Source organism: Oryzias latipes, chromosome 14 (genome assembly GCF_053564925.1).
Source record: "Oryzias latipes strain Hd-rR chromosome 14, Olatipes_Hd-rR_3.1".
Classification (NCBI taxonomy): domain Eukaryota; kingdom Metazoa; phylum Chordata; class Actinopteri; order Beloniformes; family Adrianichthyidae; genus Oryzias; species Oryzias latipes.
In genome coordinates, this window is record NC_136250.1 from 11,422,566 (window position 1) to 11,441,981 (window position 19,416).

The 19,416-nt window shown below is 38.9% G+C and overlaps 2 protein-coding genes and 1 non-coding gene across 7 annotated transcripts in view; 1 reads left to right on the forward strand and 2 right to left on the reverse strand.

The window, feature by feature from the left end:
* Nucleotides 1-7,981, reverse strand: part of trim3b (tripartite motif containing 3b) — a 31,268-nt gene extending 23,287 nt beyond the window's left edge. For 2 of the 5 annotated variants that reach the window (XM_078931119.1, XM_020708793.3), the window contains exons 1-2: nt 7,649-7,981; nt 5,257-5,332 (exon numbers count right to left, since the gene is read on the reverse strand). The gene's annotated coding sequence lies outside the window, so the exon portion shown is untranslated. Of the gene's footprint in view, nt 1-2,525; nt 2,763-5,256; nt 5,333-6,263; nt 6,279-7,648 lie in introns of those variants that run through there. The other 3 variants (XM_020708794.3, XM_020708792.2, XM_078931116.1) reach the window with 2 other exon arrangements.
* Nucleotides 7,096-7,167, forward strand: trnaw-cca (transfer RNA tryptophan (anticodon CCA)). Its single transcript has one exon. It is a non-coding gene; the product is annotated as a tRNA-Trp (tRNA).
* Nucleotides 7,982-8,641: 660 nt separating the features above from the next.
* fhdc3 (FH2 domain containing 3) lies at nt 8,642-18,377 on the reverse strand. Its single transcript, XM_004076300.5, has 12 exons — nt 18,228-18,377; nt 17,226-17,734; nt 16,896-16,957; nt 14,143-14,245; nt 12,439-12,524; nt 11,886-11,986; nt 11,735-11,805; nt 11,514-11,621; nt 10,469-10,539; nt 10,243-10,360; nt 9,987-10,151; nt 8,642-9,866 (listed from the first exon to the last, which is right to left on the reverse strand). Exons 2-12 carry the CDS (start codon nt 17,682-17,684, stop codon nt 8,898-8,900), a joined length of 2,313 nt encoding a protein of 770 aa, XP_004076348.1. The 5' UTR covers nt 17,685-17,734; nt 18,228-18,377; the 3' UTR covers nt 8,642-8,897.
* Nucleotides 18,378-19,416: the final 1,039 nt, after the last annotated feature.

Sequence of the window (19,416 nt, forward strand, 5' to 3'; positions counted from 1 at the left end):
GACCCTGACTGACGTGCACCTAAATTTATCTGCCGGTTCGGTCTTAGCCAAGCTTGGCAAGAAAGTGTCGCAGGAGCTGCCTGTGTCAACACATTAGCTCACAGCTCTCTCAAGCACACGTGTGCACACGTGTGCAGACCTTTTGCTGCACATCAACATCCCAGCATGGTGCCAGTTGGGAGTCAAAACAAACACACGTCGCCAGCAATCACTGATATCTGACACAATTCAACCTAGCAATAAACGGTTTAACTTTTAATTAGCTGTCCTATAGTTTTATTTACCGATGTTCCGCTTGGAGAGCGCGGTGAGTAAAGTTACTGTGAGTTCCCTGAGAGGCCTCCCTAAAAATATTCTACGTAACATGTCTGCATGTCTCTCAGTCACTAAGCTCTAAGCTGGTGACACTTTTGACAGTATAAAATAAATAAAGGCTAAAACGTCCGCATACAAAGCACAAACATGCAGTCACACATTCAGTATGAATCTATGAAAACCACCACAAATAACATGTTTTTTTTTCTAAGCAATCACGAAAACCAACCACAAAAACACACAAAATGGAACAAACAGTTTACAATGAGGTCGAACATTTCAGTCTGATGCTTGGTGGACACAGAAATCACATTTCTCAAACATCAGTAGCCATCTGTAGGAAAAATCGGAGTAAAATGCAGCATGGTGGTTTCTGAATCTTAAACTGGGTTGGGAAATCCAGGTCAAAAAGAACTTTGGTATTTGATTAAAGTAATTGCTGCTGCATTAACATCAATTCGTCTTTTACATGGAGACATATTAACCTGAACAAACACTGAATTTCTCTTTGTGGCTCTCAAATCGAGGATTTTGGCCAACAGCCTGCTTACACCTCAGTCAAAGAGAATTCCATCTCCAGACCTCCCAAAGTTAAGAATTGATAAATTGGAGCCAAAATGTCTGAGTTCTCACATTAAGTAAGCAAACATCAAACCCAGAGTGTGTATGACAGACCACAGAGCTGGAGGAATGCACTGACAGTTGCCCATGGCAACCCAAACACCTTTGGAGCTGATCAAGTCTGCAGGGAGTGAAAAGACAGCAGCGAAAACTCACCGACAGGATACAGCTGTCATGATTAGCAAGGCTATTATGGCTGATGTCTTGTCATTTGCAATATTAGCTGCCCTTTTAAGATCTGAACAGTAGATTTTTGATCCAGCCCTTTTAAACAAAACACATTTAATGTGTCTGTGTAACACTTGTAAAAATCTGGAAATATCTTTTGTAAAGGAGTGGATCTCTAAAAAAAATAAATAGGGAATTTGAGGTGAGCCTACACTGTCCAATAGAGGTAAACATAGCTGCAGAACGATCTGAACATGGTCATTACTGAATTGTATACAATTGGCAGATGATGCTCATGTTTCTGCATGAAGTTTACATCTCAGTCCCCCTGACTCACCCCTCCCAATCATGTATTGGGGCGTTCCTTCTTTACCAGCAGGACATTACAGTCTCCACTTCCACCTCACTGACTGCCGGTTCGTCTGGGTCACTATAAGTTTTTATCTAGCATTTTTTACTCGTGCTAGATTATATTTCTGCACATGCAAATCAAATTAGCACTCTTAAATAATTACCTGTGTTTTACTTAAATGTCTGAGTATGTTTTATTGGGTTCTACCTTCTTTAAGTAGCTTGTGTTACGTCTCTGGTTTGATCGTGTTTTAACACTGTGAAGCACTTTGTGAGTCGCTCTGTGACAATAAAGATTGACCTACTTACTTACTTTTTTAGATAAATTGAATCAATGAAAGTAAAATTGTATTTACAGTATTGGGGATAAGTAAGACTGCTTCTTGCATCAGTTGGAAAGTAATACTTAAGTTGGGGAAAATCACTTGCAAGTGATGGATTTCAGGATGGATTTCAGGTTAAAAAAATCAAATTTGGGGTTGGTGGAATATTATGATACAGTTTGATGTTACCTGTTTGAGTTCAATGAACTAAAATATATTTATCCAGAAGAAAAAAAACTGCTAAAGATGAAAGATTGTTATCTGATGGCAAGAAATCAATTTTTTATAGATGAAATATTTTTATGTAAAACATTACTGAAATAAACAAATACAATCAAAATTCCATAAGCATATAGCTACAGTATGTGTATAATTCCAGCTCATAAGACCACACCTCATCAGTCTGCCCAGCAGCTGAGCTTCACTGGCTATTTTTTTCACATACAGAAGAAGAAATCCATTAATATTTTGCAACAAAGAAGAATCCCATCACATGCCAAAAGAAAAAAAACTGTCCTGCAGCTCTGTTTTGCCTACAGACAACATAGGGTGTGTGTGTGTGCATTCATCGGTGGTAGACAGAAGAAAAGCAAAGAGTGATGAGGGGGGAAGGACACCATGAGAGGAGAAAAGGTAAGCACCCTTGATCAAGGAGAAGGGGGTAATGGAGTGTTAGTAAGAGCTGGTGCAGAGTGGGGTTGACATATAAAGGATGAGAGCAAGTGTCAGAGGGAAGGATTTACTTACAGCGAGTCCCTGACAGATGAGAAAAGAAGCAGTTTCAGTGTGCTCTCTTCCAAAGGGAGAGGTATCCTTCCACCAAACGGGACATTGCCAAAAGCAGAAAGGAGCACCATACACAGAGTCCACACAGATAGACAGGATCACAGTGTGTGTGTGTTTGGGGGTATGATAGACTGAGGGGGGGTTTCAGATTTAACGCATGTACGTGTGCAAGCAGGAGGGAAAGCAACTGATAAGGGGAGAGAGGCAAGAGATGCAGAGAGGGCGTACAAGCTGAATGGCTGGTGTGAAAATGGGAGGGGCCGAATTGTCCAATGATGTGAGGGGTGAGCCGAATGCAGGAGAGATGGCAACAAAGACAGAATTTTTCCAGTGGGTTTCTCCTTGTCTTCTTCTCTTTTATCTCCTGTTGATTTTGATTCCCAATTTTATTCCATGCGCAGAGTAATGAAAGATTTTAACTTTTGAGCAAAAAGGAGACACAAATTATTATGAGATTATCACCCACTCTCATAAAAATGAGATCCACTGTTTTTTATCCCACACACAGAGTCTAGGTGCAGGGAGGAGCATGTTGGATAAATCATCTTCTCCTGGCAGCTCTCATGAGAAAGAGAACTGAATTCATCTGAAAAACAATGGCATACAAACACTGATGTGTAACAGAAAGAGAAAAATAATGTAAAAGATGAGAGAAGTTGTAGTAAATGAAAGAAAAATATGAATTTTCTGTTGTTTTTTTATTTTGCTTCGTAAAAGCATTGTTATATATTCAACTGATTTTTGTGTGGGGTAGATAAAAAATATGGTACAGTTGTCTTTGGACATGAACCATGTCCTTCTGTTAGAGGTGTGTGTGGTGTGGCTGTGTGCATGCGCGTGGGGGCGGGGCACAGACCGTCATCTCATGATTTTGCTGCGGGAGCACCATGTTGCCATGGAGACTGCATCCAGTGGCAGGAGCCGCAGATGGCCGCTCTCTGTCTTTTTCCCCCTCTGTCTCCGAAAAGGTCCAGTAAGCGTCACAGTCGGATCTGTAACTTTTTCCCCCCCTTCACCTCTTTTATGATAAAACAAAATGGTCAAACTATTAGGATGATAGTGAATATTTAGGATAAAAAGTAAAAAAAAATCATTCTGAGTAAAACTGCAAAAGAAAAAAAAAGTTTAACCCTAAAACATATGATCGATCAGATGTAATTATTCAATGAATCAGGAAAAAATGAAAGTTCTATTTACTACATTCTGCTACGTGCTGGTTTTAGTAACAACTGAATCATGTGTAGAAATGTTTATAATGCTAAGCAAAGGTAAACACTGCTTTGTTGAGTACAAATACGTATGGTGGAGACCTTAACTTCTGTCTATATATATACACTGTATTTTTTTTGCTACTTTGTTTTTTGTTTGATCACTTCGGTTTTCTCTCTAAAGTAAATAAAAAAATCATTCCATATGAACTTGCAAGGCCTCTTCTGTCTGACGACCACAAATCCATCATCAGGGGGCAAATCAGACCAAACATACTTTAGTCCCACAAAAGTTTCAATTATCAGACCTTAACCCCTTGATGACTGAATTTACTTCCAGCTACCTAGGGAAAATCACTTTTGTCTTTGCTTTCAAGTAGATGTTAAATTAAGTTATATTTGGAGCAGAAGTTGTTTGATGTATATTTGCATAAAAAACGACACATATCCGTTTGTCGCAAGAAATGTGCGGATTTTATACAGTCTGATTTAAATGTGAAATGAGTTGTCATTCAGGTAGAAATTCAAGATGTGTATTACAGTAACAGATTACATACCTCAGTTTAGTATACTTAAAGGATTAGTTATCACTAAATATTATTTTGCTGTTGAAAATCAAAGTCTGGGTACAGTTTCCAAATATACAGTAAATCTTGACTAAATACATTTAAACCAAACTTTACCATATAAAAGTAGTCCATCCATCCATCCATCCATCCATCTTCCTCCGCTTATCCGGGACCGGGTCGGGGGGCAGCAGTCTAAGCAAAGATGCCCAGACTTCCCTCGCCCCAGCCACTTCCTCCAGCTCCTCTGGGGGGACCCCGAGGCGTTCCCAGGCCAGCCGAGACACATAGTCTCTCCAGCGTGTCCTGGGTCTTCCCCGGGGTCTCCGCCCAGTGGGTGACCGGGCTTCTCACCCAATCTCTAAGGGAGCGCCCAGCCACCCTACGGAGGAAGCTCATTTCAGCCGCTTGTATTCGGGACCTCGTTCTTTCGGTGATGACCCAGAGCTCATGATCATAGGTGAGTTTTGGAACGAAGATCGACCGGTAAATTGAGAGCTTTGCTTTTTGGCTCAGCTCTCTCTTCACCACAACAGACCAGTACATCGACAGATGCTGCACCGATCTGCCTGTCAATCTCACGCTCCGATCTTCCCTCACTTGTAAACAAGTCCACAAGGTATTTAAACTCCTCCACCTGGGGTAAGGACACTCCACCCAACCAGAGATGGCAAACTACCTGATAAAAGTAGCATTCAGCTTTTTAGGTTCATATTAGGTTTGAAGGGATTTTTTTGCCAAGGGTGTTGCCAGCTCTTGTCTGTTGAATGCTCACACGATACTCTGCCTTCTTCTTTTCAGTTGTTGAAGAGTTATAGTAGTGAAGCTAAAATAGTGAAGTAAACCAACACATGAATGTGGTGTGAAACATTTACTTTGGACCACAGAAGCATCTTTCTATCTCTATTGTGTACTTACCCATCCATTTTACAATGCAACAGCTTGATTACTTCAGAATAGCTGTGAGGTTGTTTTTACTGATCCTCTTGCATCACTGGAAGAAAACAGAAGTTATCAGTTACAAAAATGTGCTGAACTCAGAGGCCACAATAGTATTAACCCTTGTGCTATCTTAGATGACCCCACCCTTACATTGACGTGTTCTCCCCACCATGACAAAGGTGGATAAAGGTGGAAAGATTTCATGTAATCCATGGACACCAGTGAAGATCACAAATCATTGAAGAAAAAAGGTTCAGAGCACTGTCTAGTGGGTTTAGATGACCCAACTCCCAATGTTAAAGTGCCTAGGATAGCACAAGGGTTAAAGGGTGCAAGATCCTTCACTATTATTTCCTGCTTTACCCGCTTGTAATAAGTAATGTCTATCTCCATTTCTGTCTACCAGACTTATCCAATGTAGGTCTGGACACCCTTTAAACTCTACTGGATAACTCATTTGTAACTTCATTGCATTTGACAATAGAATTTTCTCCACATTATTGGAGATACATAAAAATAGACTTCATAGAAATTTAATTGAGGTTCTTCGCACACATAATATCATAAATTGCAACAAAGAAATGACTCAAAATAAACCAATAAAAGAGAAAATAAACATAAGTTGAAATTCTAGGAACTAAAAAAATAAAAGTAAGTATTACCCTATTCTTTTACACAGTCTAATAAAACTAATCTTCACATATTTTATCACGATTATTTTTCATAATTTTCGCTTAAAAATGTGGACCATAACAGTAAAAAAAAAATCTTCTGAGTGGAGGATCTACTCCGTGTGAATACCACCACCTAGTGGCAGGCCGTGAGAATTGCCTGAAATCCAATTCTTAGTCTCTTGTTAATTACATTTAACTTAAAACATTTAAAACCAAAATGTAATAAAATGAACAAAGATCAAACCAAAACACCTCAACGTAATTTCGTATGCAGCAGCTGTATGTAAGTATATTAAGGTATTTTCAGACCAGGATTTTTCTTTATCTTATCTCTCTCGCCGGAGTCAGACACTTCCTCTGACTGTTTCTCAACGTCACTCTCAAGGTTTTTCTGTATCTGTTACTGTGAGGACGTGGCTGCATTTCCATTCCAAGCACCCTCTCTGCCTTCACACCAGTCTGACCATGGATTTGACACGCTGGCACTTGAATTCCACGCTAGGAAACGGGGATGTGGACCCTTTCTACCCGGGCGGAACTTTTGGATACACCAATGATCCATGGGACAAACGGATGCTGGTGTTCCAACTGTCTGTGAGAGATGTGTACCTATTCGGATGCTTGCTAATCGGAGTTCTAGCAGTCGGAGAATTTCTGATTTATCTGGCTGTTTGGAAGCAGCTAACAGCGACAGACGCTTTGCTGGAGCTTTGTAGAAAGACACTCCGGGAGTTCAAGACTCTGTCCGAGAGACAGTCGCAGCTCGAGCAAGAGCTCGATGTCTTACATGCACAACTGGACGTAGTTCTTGCGATCCTTGAACATTTGAGAAATATAGATGAGAAGTTGAAGAAACTTTCTGCAAAGATCTGATGAAATCAAATCGCCAAAGAGTTGGGGATCAAGAAGATCGATGCCGCCACACAAGGACAAGACGAAAAATGTCTGCCAGCCGACAGTTATCTTATCAGACTCTCTCGTGCTGAGGCCTCGTTGCCCTTGGCTTTCTCAGAAAAACACTCCACTCTTGATGGCTTATGTTCTCTCAAATTTTTCTTAAATCAATACAAAGTGAATCGTATTTGCTTTGCGATGTTAATTAAACAGATACTAAATCAACTTTTGCCTCTCTCATGACGTCGACCTCGTGGCGCAACGGTAGCGCGTCTGACTCCAGATCAGAAGGTTGCGTGTTCAAATCACGTCGGGGTCAATGTTTTTTTTTAATATTGTTTTTCTTGAGTAACCTTTGATTTGCTTTCAACTCTTTATAGAGTGAAGTATTTACTTATATAATCTTGTTTAGTTTTACACCTTCCGAATCAATAAGAAAGCACAACAGATAATCCTACCCTTCAGTTACAAAACAAGCAGGCAGTTACTACTAATACCATCTTTTTTTAAATTAATACCTTTATTTTTATTGAAAAATCTCCCCCATTAATACTGAAGAAACATTTCACAGAAATTATCTATTTTGTGCTTTTTCTTTTCAATTTTCAATAAAATGACTGCACTTATAAACAATCTTCAACAATTTCTTGTAATGCAACTGTTAAAGTGAATTAGCAGCCAACTGTTTCTGTCATCTTACAAAAAATAAAAAAACATTTATTGTTTAAATCAAGTAAACTGATATTTCTTCAGGGAAAAATATAGCTATTAATCTGTAGACATTTTCTAAAATAACATACCTTTAAAAAACATCCAAGCTTAAAGAGTTCCTTTCAGTCCAGTACATGCAGTGTTTTTTCCTTTCCTTTGGCCTCCTCTCTTTGCAAATTACCCCCTCAGCTTAAATGCCTCAGCACAATGCCACTTGCAGGACTTCCTCCCTCTTCTAACTTGGTCCAAGTTTCTCCCTCCCCGCCGTCTTTCTCTTCTCAATTCATGGCCAGCTCTCGTCTTTCACTCAGAGACATTTAAGTCTGTACACACAGTTGGGTAAGACACAGGTCACCTCCTGTCCTGAAGAGTCGACTCATATCAGATGGTCTTCTGCTGCAGTCATAATTTCCCCCCACAATGGCTTGATTGTCCTCTGGAGGTCTCATTTTAAACAGATCACTAGCAGCTGACGTAGTTCCTTGCGGTTATCTTTCTATGAATACAAGGCAGCTTTCAGAATTTAACCATTACTTACCAACAATGAAAATAAGAAAGGTCTCCAGGTGAGGTTTCTTCTCCATAATGTCCAGTTAAAACAATATCTGGACACTTTTCTTTTGTTGAAATGCCCAGCAACTCAGATGACCCAACTGGGCATTTGCTAGTGGGAGGAAAAATGCAAAATAAGTGCCAAGAAAGAGCCTTTCAAGAGAGTTATATTCCACAGTGGAAATGTTTGTAAAAAATCCATGTTGCCCGAGTGACACAACTGAATGTCCTGTTTTTATGCTTAATCTTTTCCACAGTGACAAGAGTGGCAGCTGCCAGTTTAAATATGGCAAACATTTCAATTGTGCCACTTAAACGGTCGGCAAAAAAAACATCTGTACCACTTGTCCAACAGTTTAGCCGCATTGTCAGAGCAAAGAAATAATGAATAAGGTGAGATGTAAGCAGTGCAACATGAGACTTTGTAAAATGAGAAGACGTTGGTTCCAGACTTCCAAGAAATACATCAAGAGGGAGACATTTCACTAACAATGCAAGAGTCAAAGAGTGGACTCAATCTTACAAATTAATTTGATTTAAAATGTAAAATTTTACTGTTTATTGTGTACAAAAACACACAAAACAAAGACAGATATTGAAATTTTTGGTTGTGGTTTGACCACATAAAAATCCAACCCTTCACAGGATCAAAGCAAGTCCATAATTGCCTTGTTTCGACAAAAAGGTTGACATGTAATAAATTAAAAGAATAAAGACAAACAATCTAAAACAGAAAAAAAATATACGACAAAGCTTTGTTTCAGTCCAAGTTCAATTTTAATCGAATCACATCTTTGGCTCCTCTGGCTCACCGGGCTTATTTCTGCCTCCAATACGCTTAAAGAAGGAGATAAATCCAGATGAACCCTCAATACCACCTCCATCTTCTCTCTTATTTGCATCTCTTGAGCAAGAAGAGTAAGGTATCTGAGTCATACTCCTCTGGAACAGGTGTCCCAGTCGGGATCTGGAGGCAGAAGACTGCTGCGCTTCATCAGTTGAAGCAGATCTTGAAAGTGGGCCATGCAATAAAACTCTTTGATGGGGAAAGCCATTGGAAGGAGATGATGGGACGTCCCGGTTAGGAGGGCGGGGCTGGAAGCTGCTATCAGTTTCCCAGAGTCCATCGGCGAGATCCTTCCTGCTGGGCGTCGATGGCGTCAGGTTCCGTATGTGTTGCGTTCTTTGAGAGCTGGGAACAGGGCTCAGGATGGTCCACGGTGAACCCATATCCCCATCGTTGACAAAGAAGTAGTCTCTGGTTTTAGGTTGAGGGGTAACCGGCGTAGAAGGTTTGTCTTGTCCTTTCTCTGAATGACAGCAACTTCCTGAAATAAGGTGACCATCGAGACTGCTTCTTCTCTTTTGCAAGTGAAGAACCGTCCGACTGTTCTCGTGCACATCCTCAGAGTCTTTGTTTTTTTGTTTCGCCGTTTGCTCGTCCGTTTTTGGTAACTTGGCGTGTTTTTTCTCCGGGCTCGCCTTGCTGTGGCGGGGCGTTGACACAGCCCTTTCTGCAGGGGGAGAGCCGCCTTTAGCAGGCAGCACGCCGGCTGGAAGCGGTCCGTTCCTCCTGCATCTGGAGAAACTGCTGGGCACCGTGGAGAGAAGGTTGCGTAGCGACGACTCCAAGCACACAGAGTCACCAATTGTTTCTGCGCCTGTGCAAGATCCTGTGGAGCGCCGTTTTGCTGCAAATCTGGTGCTTTCCTTTCGCTTGTGTCTTTGCTCCTTCGCCTCTCGCTCTCGGTTCTCCTATAGAGACACGTAACAAAAAGGGAACTCCAATAACTGATTTTGGAACAGAACAGCTAGAGAAAAGGATACTGTCTGTATTTTCCAAGTGTTACATTTCTGTAGACACTTTCTCTTTACCTGCACAGCTGTCTCAAACCTCCTGCAGAATGAGTTAAAGATGGAACAGCAATCCTCCAGCTTAAAGGCCGCTGGATCTTCACAAAAATACTCAGCAACGGCATCACTCAGTGCATTCAGCTCCTGCAGAGACCTCTCCAAGTCTGCAAGCTTGGGTTCAGCCCTCTGAGAAGAAAAAAAAGAATTCAGAAAAACAAAATCAACACCTCCATTTGTGGCCTTGCAGATTTATGGAGTGAAAAAATGGAAAATTTACCAAAAGAAAGGTCCCCATCTGCTTTAAGAGGCTTGGCTCTTTGCTGCTGAACCGTTTTACTTCTTCAATCTTACTGACCTCCGCGTCAAAATCTGCAATTACCTCGTCTTTACAAATCCTGCAGCAACATTTGCACATTAAAAAACAAAACAGATTTAGTGTCAGAGTGAAAGACAATAAACACAAATAAAAATGACTATGAAAAGCCAGGTAATTGAAGGACCACCTTAATGCCCTCCCAATGTGAGGAAGCTGGGTGGGAAAAGTCAGCAACTCCGTGTCAATGTCCTCTGCTTGCTGAGGGGTTGAAGAACGAGGATGGTAAAACGTTATTAGATTAGATTTAATCTTCAATTAAATTTGCTGGAAAAACTTCTGAAGAAACATTGCAAACTTTCAAAGCTTAGAACAGGGGTCTGCAACCTGAGGCTTAGGAGCCACATGTGGCTCTTTGACCCCTCCTTTGTGGCTCTCTGGTTGAAAAAAAAATGCTTTTACGGTAATTTGAAAAAGAACTGTATTTTTCAGACTAAATGGCAAAACAAAACAATCAGATTAGTCAAACTTTATTCAATTCATTCAAAAACAGCTGCAGCACAGTACATTTCACTAAGGCAGGCAGGCACCTCACTACAGTACCCATAATGCTCCAACAATCTATCAAGCGGTCTGGCTTTGTAGTTCACCAAAGTCAAACATTTGGACAGATTCTGTATCACAGAAAATAAATTTCAGGCCAGTAAACACAACCAGAATATGATCAACTGACTATTATTGAACAAAATTCAAGGATTTTAAGTTACTTTAGTTTATTTCATTTTTCCTCAATGTGTCACAAACAACAAATCACCTAACAATACAAGTGCATGGAACGGTCCAAAATAACTCTAAAGGTCACTTACGCTCTGATTTAGTTTTTGGCGTAGATTCACCAACAACAATAAAATAAATCAAGGATTTTTTTTTTAAATCTCTACTGACATCACACTCCCTACTACTACATTTATATGTTACAGGGTGTCTTGTTTCTGTCAAAAGTTATAAACAATTTCATATACAAAAAAAACCCTGTTATCTTTATGTTTTATTTATGCAAAAGCAAAAAAGGTTATTTATCATAATACAATTAATGCAAACCAGAATCCTATTTTTGAAAAAGTGAAGTACGACTTTGTGGCTCCTTCTTGGATGTGATCAGAGAAAAATTGACCCAAAAGGTTTTTTTAAGGTCTTAAAAAGGTTGCAAACCCCTGGCTTAAAAAAACTGTTACCTTAGCAACATAATGCATTAGATTCATCCCTGGTTTGTTGGCCTTGGTGTCTGCCAGCTTCAGGAGGGAAGACATCCTAAAGCCAATGGCATTGGCACTATAACTACCCTGAAGAATAAAACATTTGAATCGACACTTATCCATTTGAAGGCAGAATAAATAGACGAGGAAAAGATTGTTTTAGATAAGAGACTAGAAAGATGGGGGCAAAAGATACTAACAGCATTCATGTAATTCCCGGCTTTTAACACCAGTCGAATGACTGAGTGGAGGTCATCGCAGTCCAATAACTCTAAAGAAAGCGACAACAATGAAAAAAATAGAAGAAAATAGATCCTCATGTAAAGTTCAGCAACAGTTAATAAATGTTACCCTGAGCAGCTTTGGTCATGACAGAAACAGAATCTTTCACTTCCTCCATGAAAGGAAAGAATTCCTCCCTCACCATCATGGTTTTTAGACGCTGCTCATAACTGAAGAACACACATTTGAACAATGGGATTAAAAATAACAGGCCAAGAAAAAAGAAAAACACTATAAAAGTAGGATTTTTTTTTAATTGGAACAAAAAATATTTAAGATGTTCAATTCTTTTTTTCAGTAAAGTGTCATTTTACAACTGAAGTTGTTTTAAAATCCTACAAAATAATAATTAAAAAAAAACACGACAGAGATTTATTCAAAATTATTTTTATAATTCAACTTATTCCAGATAATTCTAATCAGGCCCAAAAAATAAGTTATTGCAGTAGTCAGGAACCAGGAAGTAGATGAGCAAAAAGTCACTAAACATCTGCTTTAAGACAAAATAATGGTGGTAGTTTTACTGTATAATGTAATATAGCAGTATCTTATGCCAGAAACATCATAGCATCTTATTCCATTCCATGAAGCATGATATAAATATTAGATAAGCCGGACTGACCTTGGTACTTTAACGAGTTGAACCATGAACTGGTCAGCCTCAGGTAGCAGGGAGAGCTTCCCACTGAATGACAGCAGCTGCTTCACCTACATTTGGACACAAGGACACAGGATTCCCAAACAGTGATGAATGACCAAGCAGGACTTCTTAAAACTCCACAAACTCAACTTTATATAGCCAATCTCTGGGGGACATTGAATTGACTTCCATTGGTTTTCTAGAAACTAATTCTATCCATGAGATTAACTTTTCAAATCGCTTTTCTTTTGCAGGAATAGTCAGATATTCCCATCACTGCAATAAAAATAAAAAAGGTTAATGGTCATATGAGGAGCCCACATTTCTCTTCCCCTTCAACAGAATATACAGTAGAAACCAGAAGTTTACAAACACCACATAAAAACACACATAGGCTTTTTTTAATCACCGTCAGACATGAAATAAAAGTTAATTTTCTAGTTTTAGGCCAAACAGTTCATTTTAGTTTTGTCAGACCACAGGACATAACTCCAAAAATGAAAGTCTTTATCCTGGTGTTCATTAACAAACTTTAATCTGGCCTAGCTATGTTTCTTTTGGAATAATGGCTTCTTCCTGACAGAGTAGCCTTTCAGCCTATGTCTGTACAGAACTCGTTTCCCTGTTGATGATGACACATTCTTAGCATCTTCAAAACATATTCTGCCTTTGTCCATGAGTTGTTCTGGACATATTGGACCAAAGTACGTTCATCTCTGGGACAGAGAACCTGTCTTCTTTCTGAGCGATAAGATGGGTGGACGTTCCCATGATGTTTATACTTGCGTACAGTTGTCTGATCAGATGAACGTGGCGCCTTCAGGCATCTGGAAATTACACCCCATGAGGAACCAGACTTCTCCAAATCCACAATTGTCTTCCTAACATCTTGATTGACTTCTGTTATATGTATCCACAGGTGTGTTTCTAATTAACTCAAATGCTGTCAACAAATGTATCAGAAGCTTCCAAAGAGATGACATCATCATCTGGGGTTTCCCAAACTGTTTAAAGGCATAGAGATATTAGCGTATGTAAACTTTGGACTTTAATAAAAGTAATAAAAACTTGTCTAAAAAATCCCTACTCTCATTATTCTGACATTTACCAAATAGAAATAATTTGGCTAATTAAACAGGAAAAGTTTACTTTTATTTCATGTCTGACAGTGAGAAAAAAACATGTATGTGTTCTTATGTGGTATATGTAAACTTCTTGTTTCAACTGTGAAATTTACAAACTTAATGACCCTCAATGACACTGAAATGTAGTTGGAGAAAGGGTGAATATAAAAGTATTTGTCAGAATACTGGAGAGACTGGGAGGGAAATACAATTAAGTCCATCAAAAACATAAAAAACTATATATATATACATACCGGTACATACTAGAATCTGTGTCATAACATTTGTGAACCTCAAGTCTTCTACAAGTCTGTGCAAACTAAAGTAAAGCTTAACTGGTTTTTGTGACCTCACAGGCTCAGTTTCATTGAGTCAAAAAGGTGCCATCCTGTTTGTTCCCACATTTGGCGTAACTTTAGGAAACATTTCTGTGGACTTAGACTACAAATGAAAAACAACATAAAAAACATCAAAACATGGCCTCCTGCTGAACTCCAAAATAATCTTGTTTTGAGACTGAAATAGATAAAAAGACAGAAATTCAAATGTGAGTTGTTAATACCTCACTTTCATCTGGCAGCAGCTTGCAGAGCTCCTTTAGCCCGTTTGCTCCAAATCTAAGCCAGTTTCCCTGATGGATGTCCGCCACTATTTCTGTCACGGGCCTGAAGAGGGAGACAAAGGTCCAGAGTTGGTAAAAAAAAAGAGTCACTAAACACACAATAACTTACATATTTTAACCGTCATCCGCGGTTGGTTTGAGGAACTTTGTAGATCCGTGCATTTATTCGAAAACCTTTACAGTGAGGTATTCAATCAATATGGCAGTAAAAGTCCATAAAACACTAAAAATGTTTGCTTTCTTTGGAAAATATAACTTAAGCAATAAAAAAATGATATTTTTAACTCAAAAGACACGGTTCAAGTATTTCACTGAGATCATTTTAGAAATATTCATGACTGTTTTTTTTTTGGAAGTAAGCCTATTATAAACCAACAAGAAAAATGTTCATCCTCTGACTAGGATATTCTTTTTTTTTTAATAAAACATTTAAGTTTCAAGTTTTTCTTTTAAATGACAAACTAAATATTCTATTATCGGAGTTTGTATACCAGCTATTGCAAAATTAACCAATAAATAGACACTTTGATAAGACTTTTCAAAATGTTCTTGTAAAAATTGATGAAAAACAGAGGTGCAGAGCAACAGTGACACACTGTTGAACCAACTCCAGATGTGAAGACACGCTTTTTATCATCCGATCTCACAGGAGTAAAAAAGTTACTTCAGCATTTCTGTAAGTGGTTTGGTGTGTTTCCATGTGCATGCCCAGAACAGATTATTGGGATAAACCATGTCAAAAAGAAAAATTAGTACGAAATTTCAACAGCCGGCACCAGGGAATATGAAAGCTTTTAAAATAACGAAGCACACAGTCACCATAATGTGAGCTAGATGAACGTCAGAGTGCTGTGTGTGCTTTTGTGCACTCAAAAACCAAAAACAATAAAACTTTTTCCAATACTTAAAAAAAAAAAAATCTTCAGGGTCATCTCTGTGTACCGGTAATTTGTTCCTAAAGCTACATTTACTTGGCTATGCAAACTAGCCAGCATAAACAATTAGGCTTCTGAGCTAAATAAAAGGGAAAAATATAAAAACTCAACAGAGGAGTCGGGGGGGGGTTAACTTTAACTTATCAAAACTGGCTGTAAGAAAACAATGAGAAACATAGTGAAGTTGTGGTTAAAAAAAAAGCTGTTGTGCCATCAACACAATCTAAAAAAGCTGAAATAAGCCAGTCTCCTTTACTACATTCAGACAAAGCTTGAGAAGCAACATGTGTTATCAAGCCTCAACCCAGACAGTGACAGTTTCCATGTCTCTGAGATAATAAAGCAGGCGTCCGTTCAGTTTCAAATTTTTTGGAGAGCTGATTTGGTATTCAAAATAAAAGGCAAGTGAACTTTAGACTACATGGGACATTGAAAAAACTGAAAAAGATAAAAAATATATATGCTAAAATATTCCAAAATTACACAAAATCCTTTTAAGTTTCATAGAATTCATAAACATTCCTAAATACTTAAAGACCCACTCCAATAAAAAAAGAGCGTTATCTGTGTTTTTAACATGTTCTTGTGGTACTTTTCTGATGACGGAAGACATAATATAGAGAAAATTAAGCCCTTTAGTGCATTTTGGAGTATTTACTTATTCAAATGGTTGTGAATCAGGAGCAGCTGAAAAAATGCTGTTTAAAAAGGCCTTTAGCTGTGATGTAGAAGCTACAATGGGCGGGCAACAAGCTTCCTGCTCCGCTCCATCCACTTGTAGATGACTAGATCCATGTACGTCTTTCTTTTCCTCATCTGAACTGGCATCTGGCTCAAAACTGTATATAAAACGTTCCAACATTGCTCGCCATTTTTGTAGCACTGGTAAAGTTAGGCTGTGAAGGACTGCAAGCTAGCGTAAGCTGTAAGAGAGCGTGTAAACAGATGGATGACGGGAAATGGAGGTGGGCTTGTTCCGTGCCAACATAGGCAAAATTCATATGAACTTCTGCTGAAAATATGTCCTAGAATATACAGGATTTAAAAAAAAAAATTGTGTGTGTGTGTGGGGGGGGGGGGGGGGGACTTAAAACTGCATAATGATAACTAAGAGACCACCAAGAATGCTTTTAAAATAGACTTTAAAAGATTACTAGAACATGTTTTAAAGGCTCTATGGTGTCCATAAATATATTTTTGATTCAAAACATGATGAATTGCCGACTGACAACCTGTCTAAGGTGTACCCCTCCTTTATCCAACAGTACCTTGGATAGGCTCCAGCAACCCCATAACGCCAGATAGGATTAGGCGGATTTGGAGAAAAAAAATTAGATGAAACTATGACGACCCAAGATACAGCATGCAGGTTAAGGCGATGTAAAAAGTAACAGGAAAACAATTTTCCGTTTCTGAAATAACTTACACAAGTGGACTTTTCCAGAGGAAAACAGGAGGAAATGTTGCTTTAAAACTAAACATCCCTCTCCACCACTAGAATGCTGTTTGCATACTTTTTATTTATTTGCATGTGTTCTAGAGAGAAGGAAGCTCCTAATAAGGTAGTTATTAGTACAGTTAAAATGACCTGTGCATCCTCACATGGAGTTCAACTCTGACTCATACATAAATTCCTTTAAACTTGTGAAATCAACCAACTTGGTTTTTGTGCACTTCATTGCATTTTCCCTGCAGAGCTTTTTGTATCAATCATATGGATTTCTGCCATTTTCACTGCTTTGACTGGGTTATTATTACCTCTTGAAATGTCTTAGGAAGATTCCAACATTCATGCTTTTCTTGGAGTCCAGAATTCTGACCTAAAAGACAATAAAAAAGGATGACTGTTTAAGCCCCAACAAATGTATTTAGGTTGAGGCCAAAAGTCTGCTAAAAACAATTTTTGAGGAAGCTAAAGCAGAGTAGAAGAGCTCACAAAAGAAGTTCCTCAATTTAAACAGTTTAAAACCTGGAACCTTTAAACGGCTAGTTCCCTCATTGACTTCATTGCTTCTCCAGGTTGACATGTCAACAAAGAAGTAAACCTCTTACAGGAAATCAAGCTTTGTGAGTTAAAATACAGTTTACCTGAGGTCCTGGTGAAGGGGGGTCTATTCTATAACCCCTTCTCAAGCTCCTGAATCGTGAACTGCACAGAGATGCCTCTTTGTCAGTGTGACAGAATAACTCCTCCATCGTTTGAATATCCAGCACCAAGTCCCTCTGGGGGCGTTTGGATGTCCACACATTTAGCTTGCCCACAACAAACTGGCTGGGAATGGTGTCCCAGTTCAGCTTCTTCATGGAACGTTTCTGGACATCTCCAGGGCCAAAGGAAGTCAAAGAGAGATGTGGTGGTGGAGGGAGAGGAGGGGGAGGGGGAGGCGGAGGTAGCGGTGGAGCTGCAACCACATCATCAATCGCAGGCGCTGCAGAGGATGCTTGCGGATCTGGATCTTTCTGAGCATCCAGCGGCAATGGAGAAGCTACTTCCCGCTGTGAAGAACTGGAAGAAGGCGTTGGCTTTAAAATGAGCACTTCCTCCATCTAAATCCTGACAATATCCTGATAAATGCCCCCAGGTGCTCAGCACTGACCTGAAAAGTAAAGATGATCAATCAGTCGAAATATGTATGTATGTATGTATGTATGTATGTATGTATGTATGTATGTATGTATGTATGTATGTATGTATGTATATATATATATATATATATATATATATATATATATATATATATATATATATATATATATATATATATACAATATATATATACAATATATATATATAAAGAGCAACATTACATGATCAATTTTTTATAAGGCTATCTCAGTCTCACTATCTGGACTTTAATTAGTATAATATATTTCAACAAAATGATGCATTAGATACACTTTTTTCCTCACTTTAATGTAAAAAAATAAGTTTTAAAATTTATCTCGGACGACTCCTTGTAACTATGTTCAGTACATCCCGGTAGTCATTTTTAAACCCAAGATTTTTACGTCATATTTAACGTCTTTACGGCACCCACACTTCGACAACAGCGCAGGGCAGTATCTAAACAGGTGGTCCACATTACTTACTGTGCATTCGAATCTTTCAGGACCTGGTAAACGGGCGGGCTAACGCTTCCCGAGCTCGTGTCCTCCTGGCTAACATCAGTCTCAGTGTCCCAGACCACAGGTGTGGAGGTGTGGAGCCGCCTCCACCCAATCACATTCAAGCACCAGTGTGAACCCGCCCCTTTGGAGGAGAGTAGAGGATGCTGGGGGACGAGCCACTCAAAGTGCTTCCTGTTAAAACTTTATTAGCAACATAAAAACTTACATTGGTGGGTGTTATGTCTGTCTATGGTTACATGCAATACTATGTCTAGTATTGTTTTTGCAACGTCTGGGAAAATAACTCAAAAAGCCCCGCAAAGAAAAAAGAAAGTCCCAACAAACATGAACAGTGTGTACCACCAAATGTCACACAAAGACACATTCAAAATGGCGGCAAAAATGTCTATATTGGAAACAAATTGTTTTTTTCTTCTTTTCTGTCTTACTGTGCATTTGAGTGAAAATTTCAGTACTGCCACATGCTCAAAACCTCACCAAAATGTGCACACACCTAGTAAGTAAGTACCCCATGAACATGAATATTTGACATAGATGCCCTCTGAAAAAGGATGACATCACAGTGAGCGAAAAAGTTTAAGAAAATAAATGAGGCCCAAATCGCTCATGAGGATTAAACAATATTTCAAAATCACTTGCAAAACCAAAACTGCAAAACAGGGATAAGGAAGTTATTTAAAAACTATTATGGGATGGCCACACAACTGTTGCTTTGGCAGCCATTTTGTTCCAAAGTGAGATCTGGCAATTTTCACAATTTCCCACAATATAAGAATTAAAACTTGTTTGAGTGATCTTCACCAAATTTTAAATACATGCTACAAGCTTAAATATACAAACATCCCAGAACTTTTGTTGACCTTTGACCCCAGGAAGAGGCAGCCATCTTAAAAAAATAAAATAAAAAAGATTTCGTATCAGGTGCAAATTTAAACTCTTCTTATGGATTTCGATACATTGCCTCTTAAAACCTAGAGCACTACTGGAAAGCTAAAAATGTTGCACATTTTTTCCAGAGTTCTGTGAAAATGAAATGTGTGAATTCCCGGCTTGAGCTGATAGAAACAATATTACGTACAACATGACTACATTGGGAATTTGAGTGTGATTAGCATAATTCCTCTGTTGCTAAGGAAATCTAAGGGTTTAC

Coding starts and splice junctions, on each gene's coding strand:
- fhdc3 (XM_004076300.5), bottom strand. CDS start 17,684: ATGGAGGAAGTGCTCATTTTAAAGCCAACGCCTTCTTCCAGTTCTTCA. Junction 14,246..16,895: donor TTCCTAAGACATTTCAAGAG/GTAATAATAACC, acceptor CTCCCTCTTCAG/GCCCGTGACAGAAATAGTGG. Junction 9,867..9,986: donor GGTTTGAGACAGCTGTGCAG/GTAAAGAGAAAG, acceptor GTGTCTCTATAG/GAGAACCGAGAGCGAGAGGC.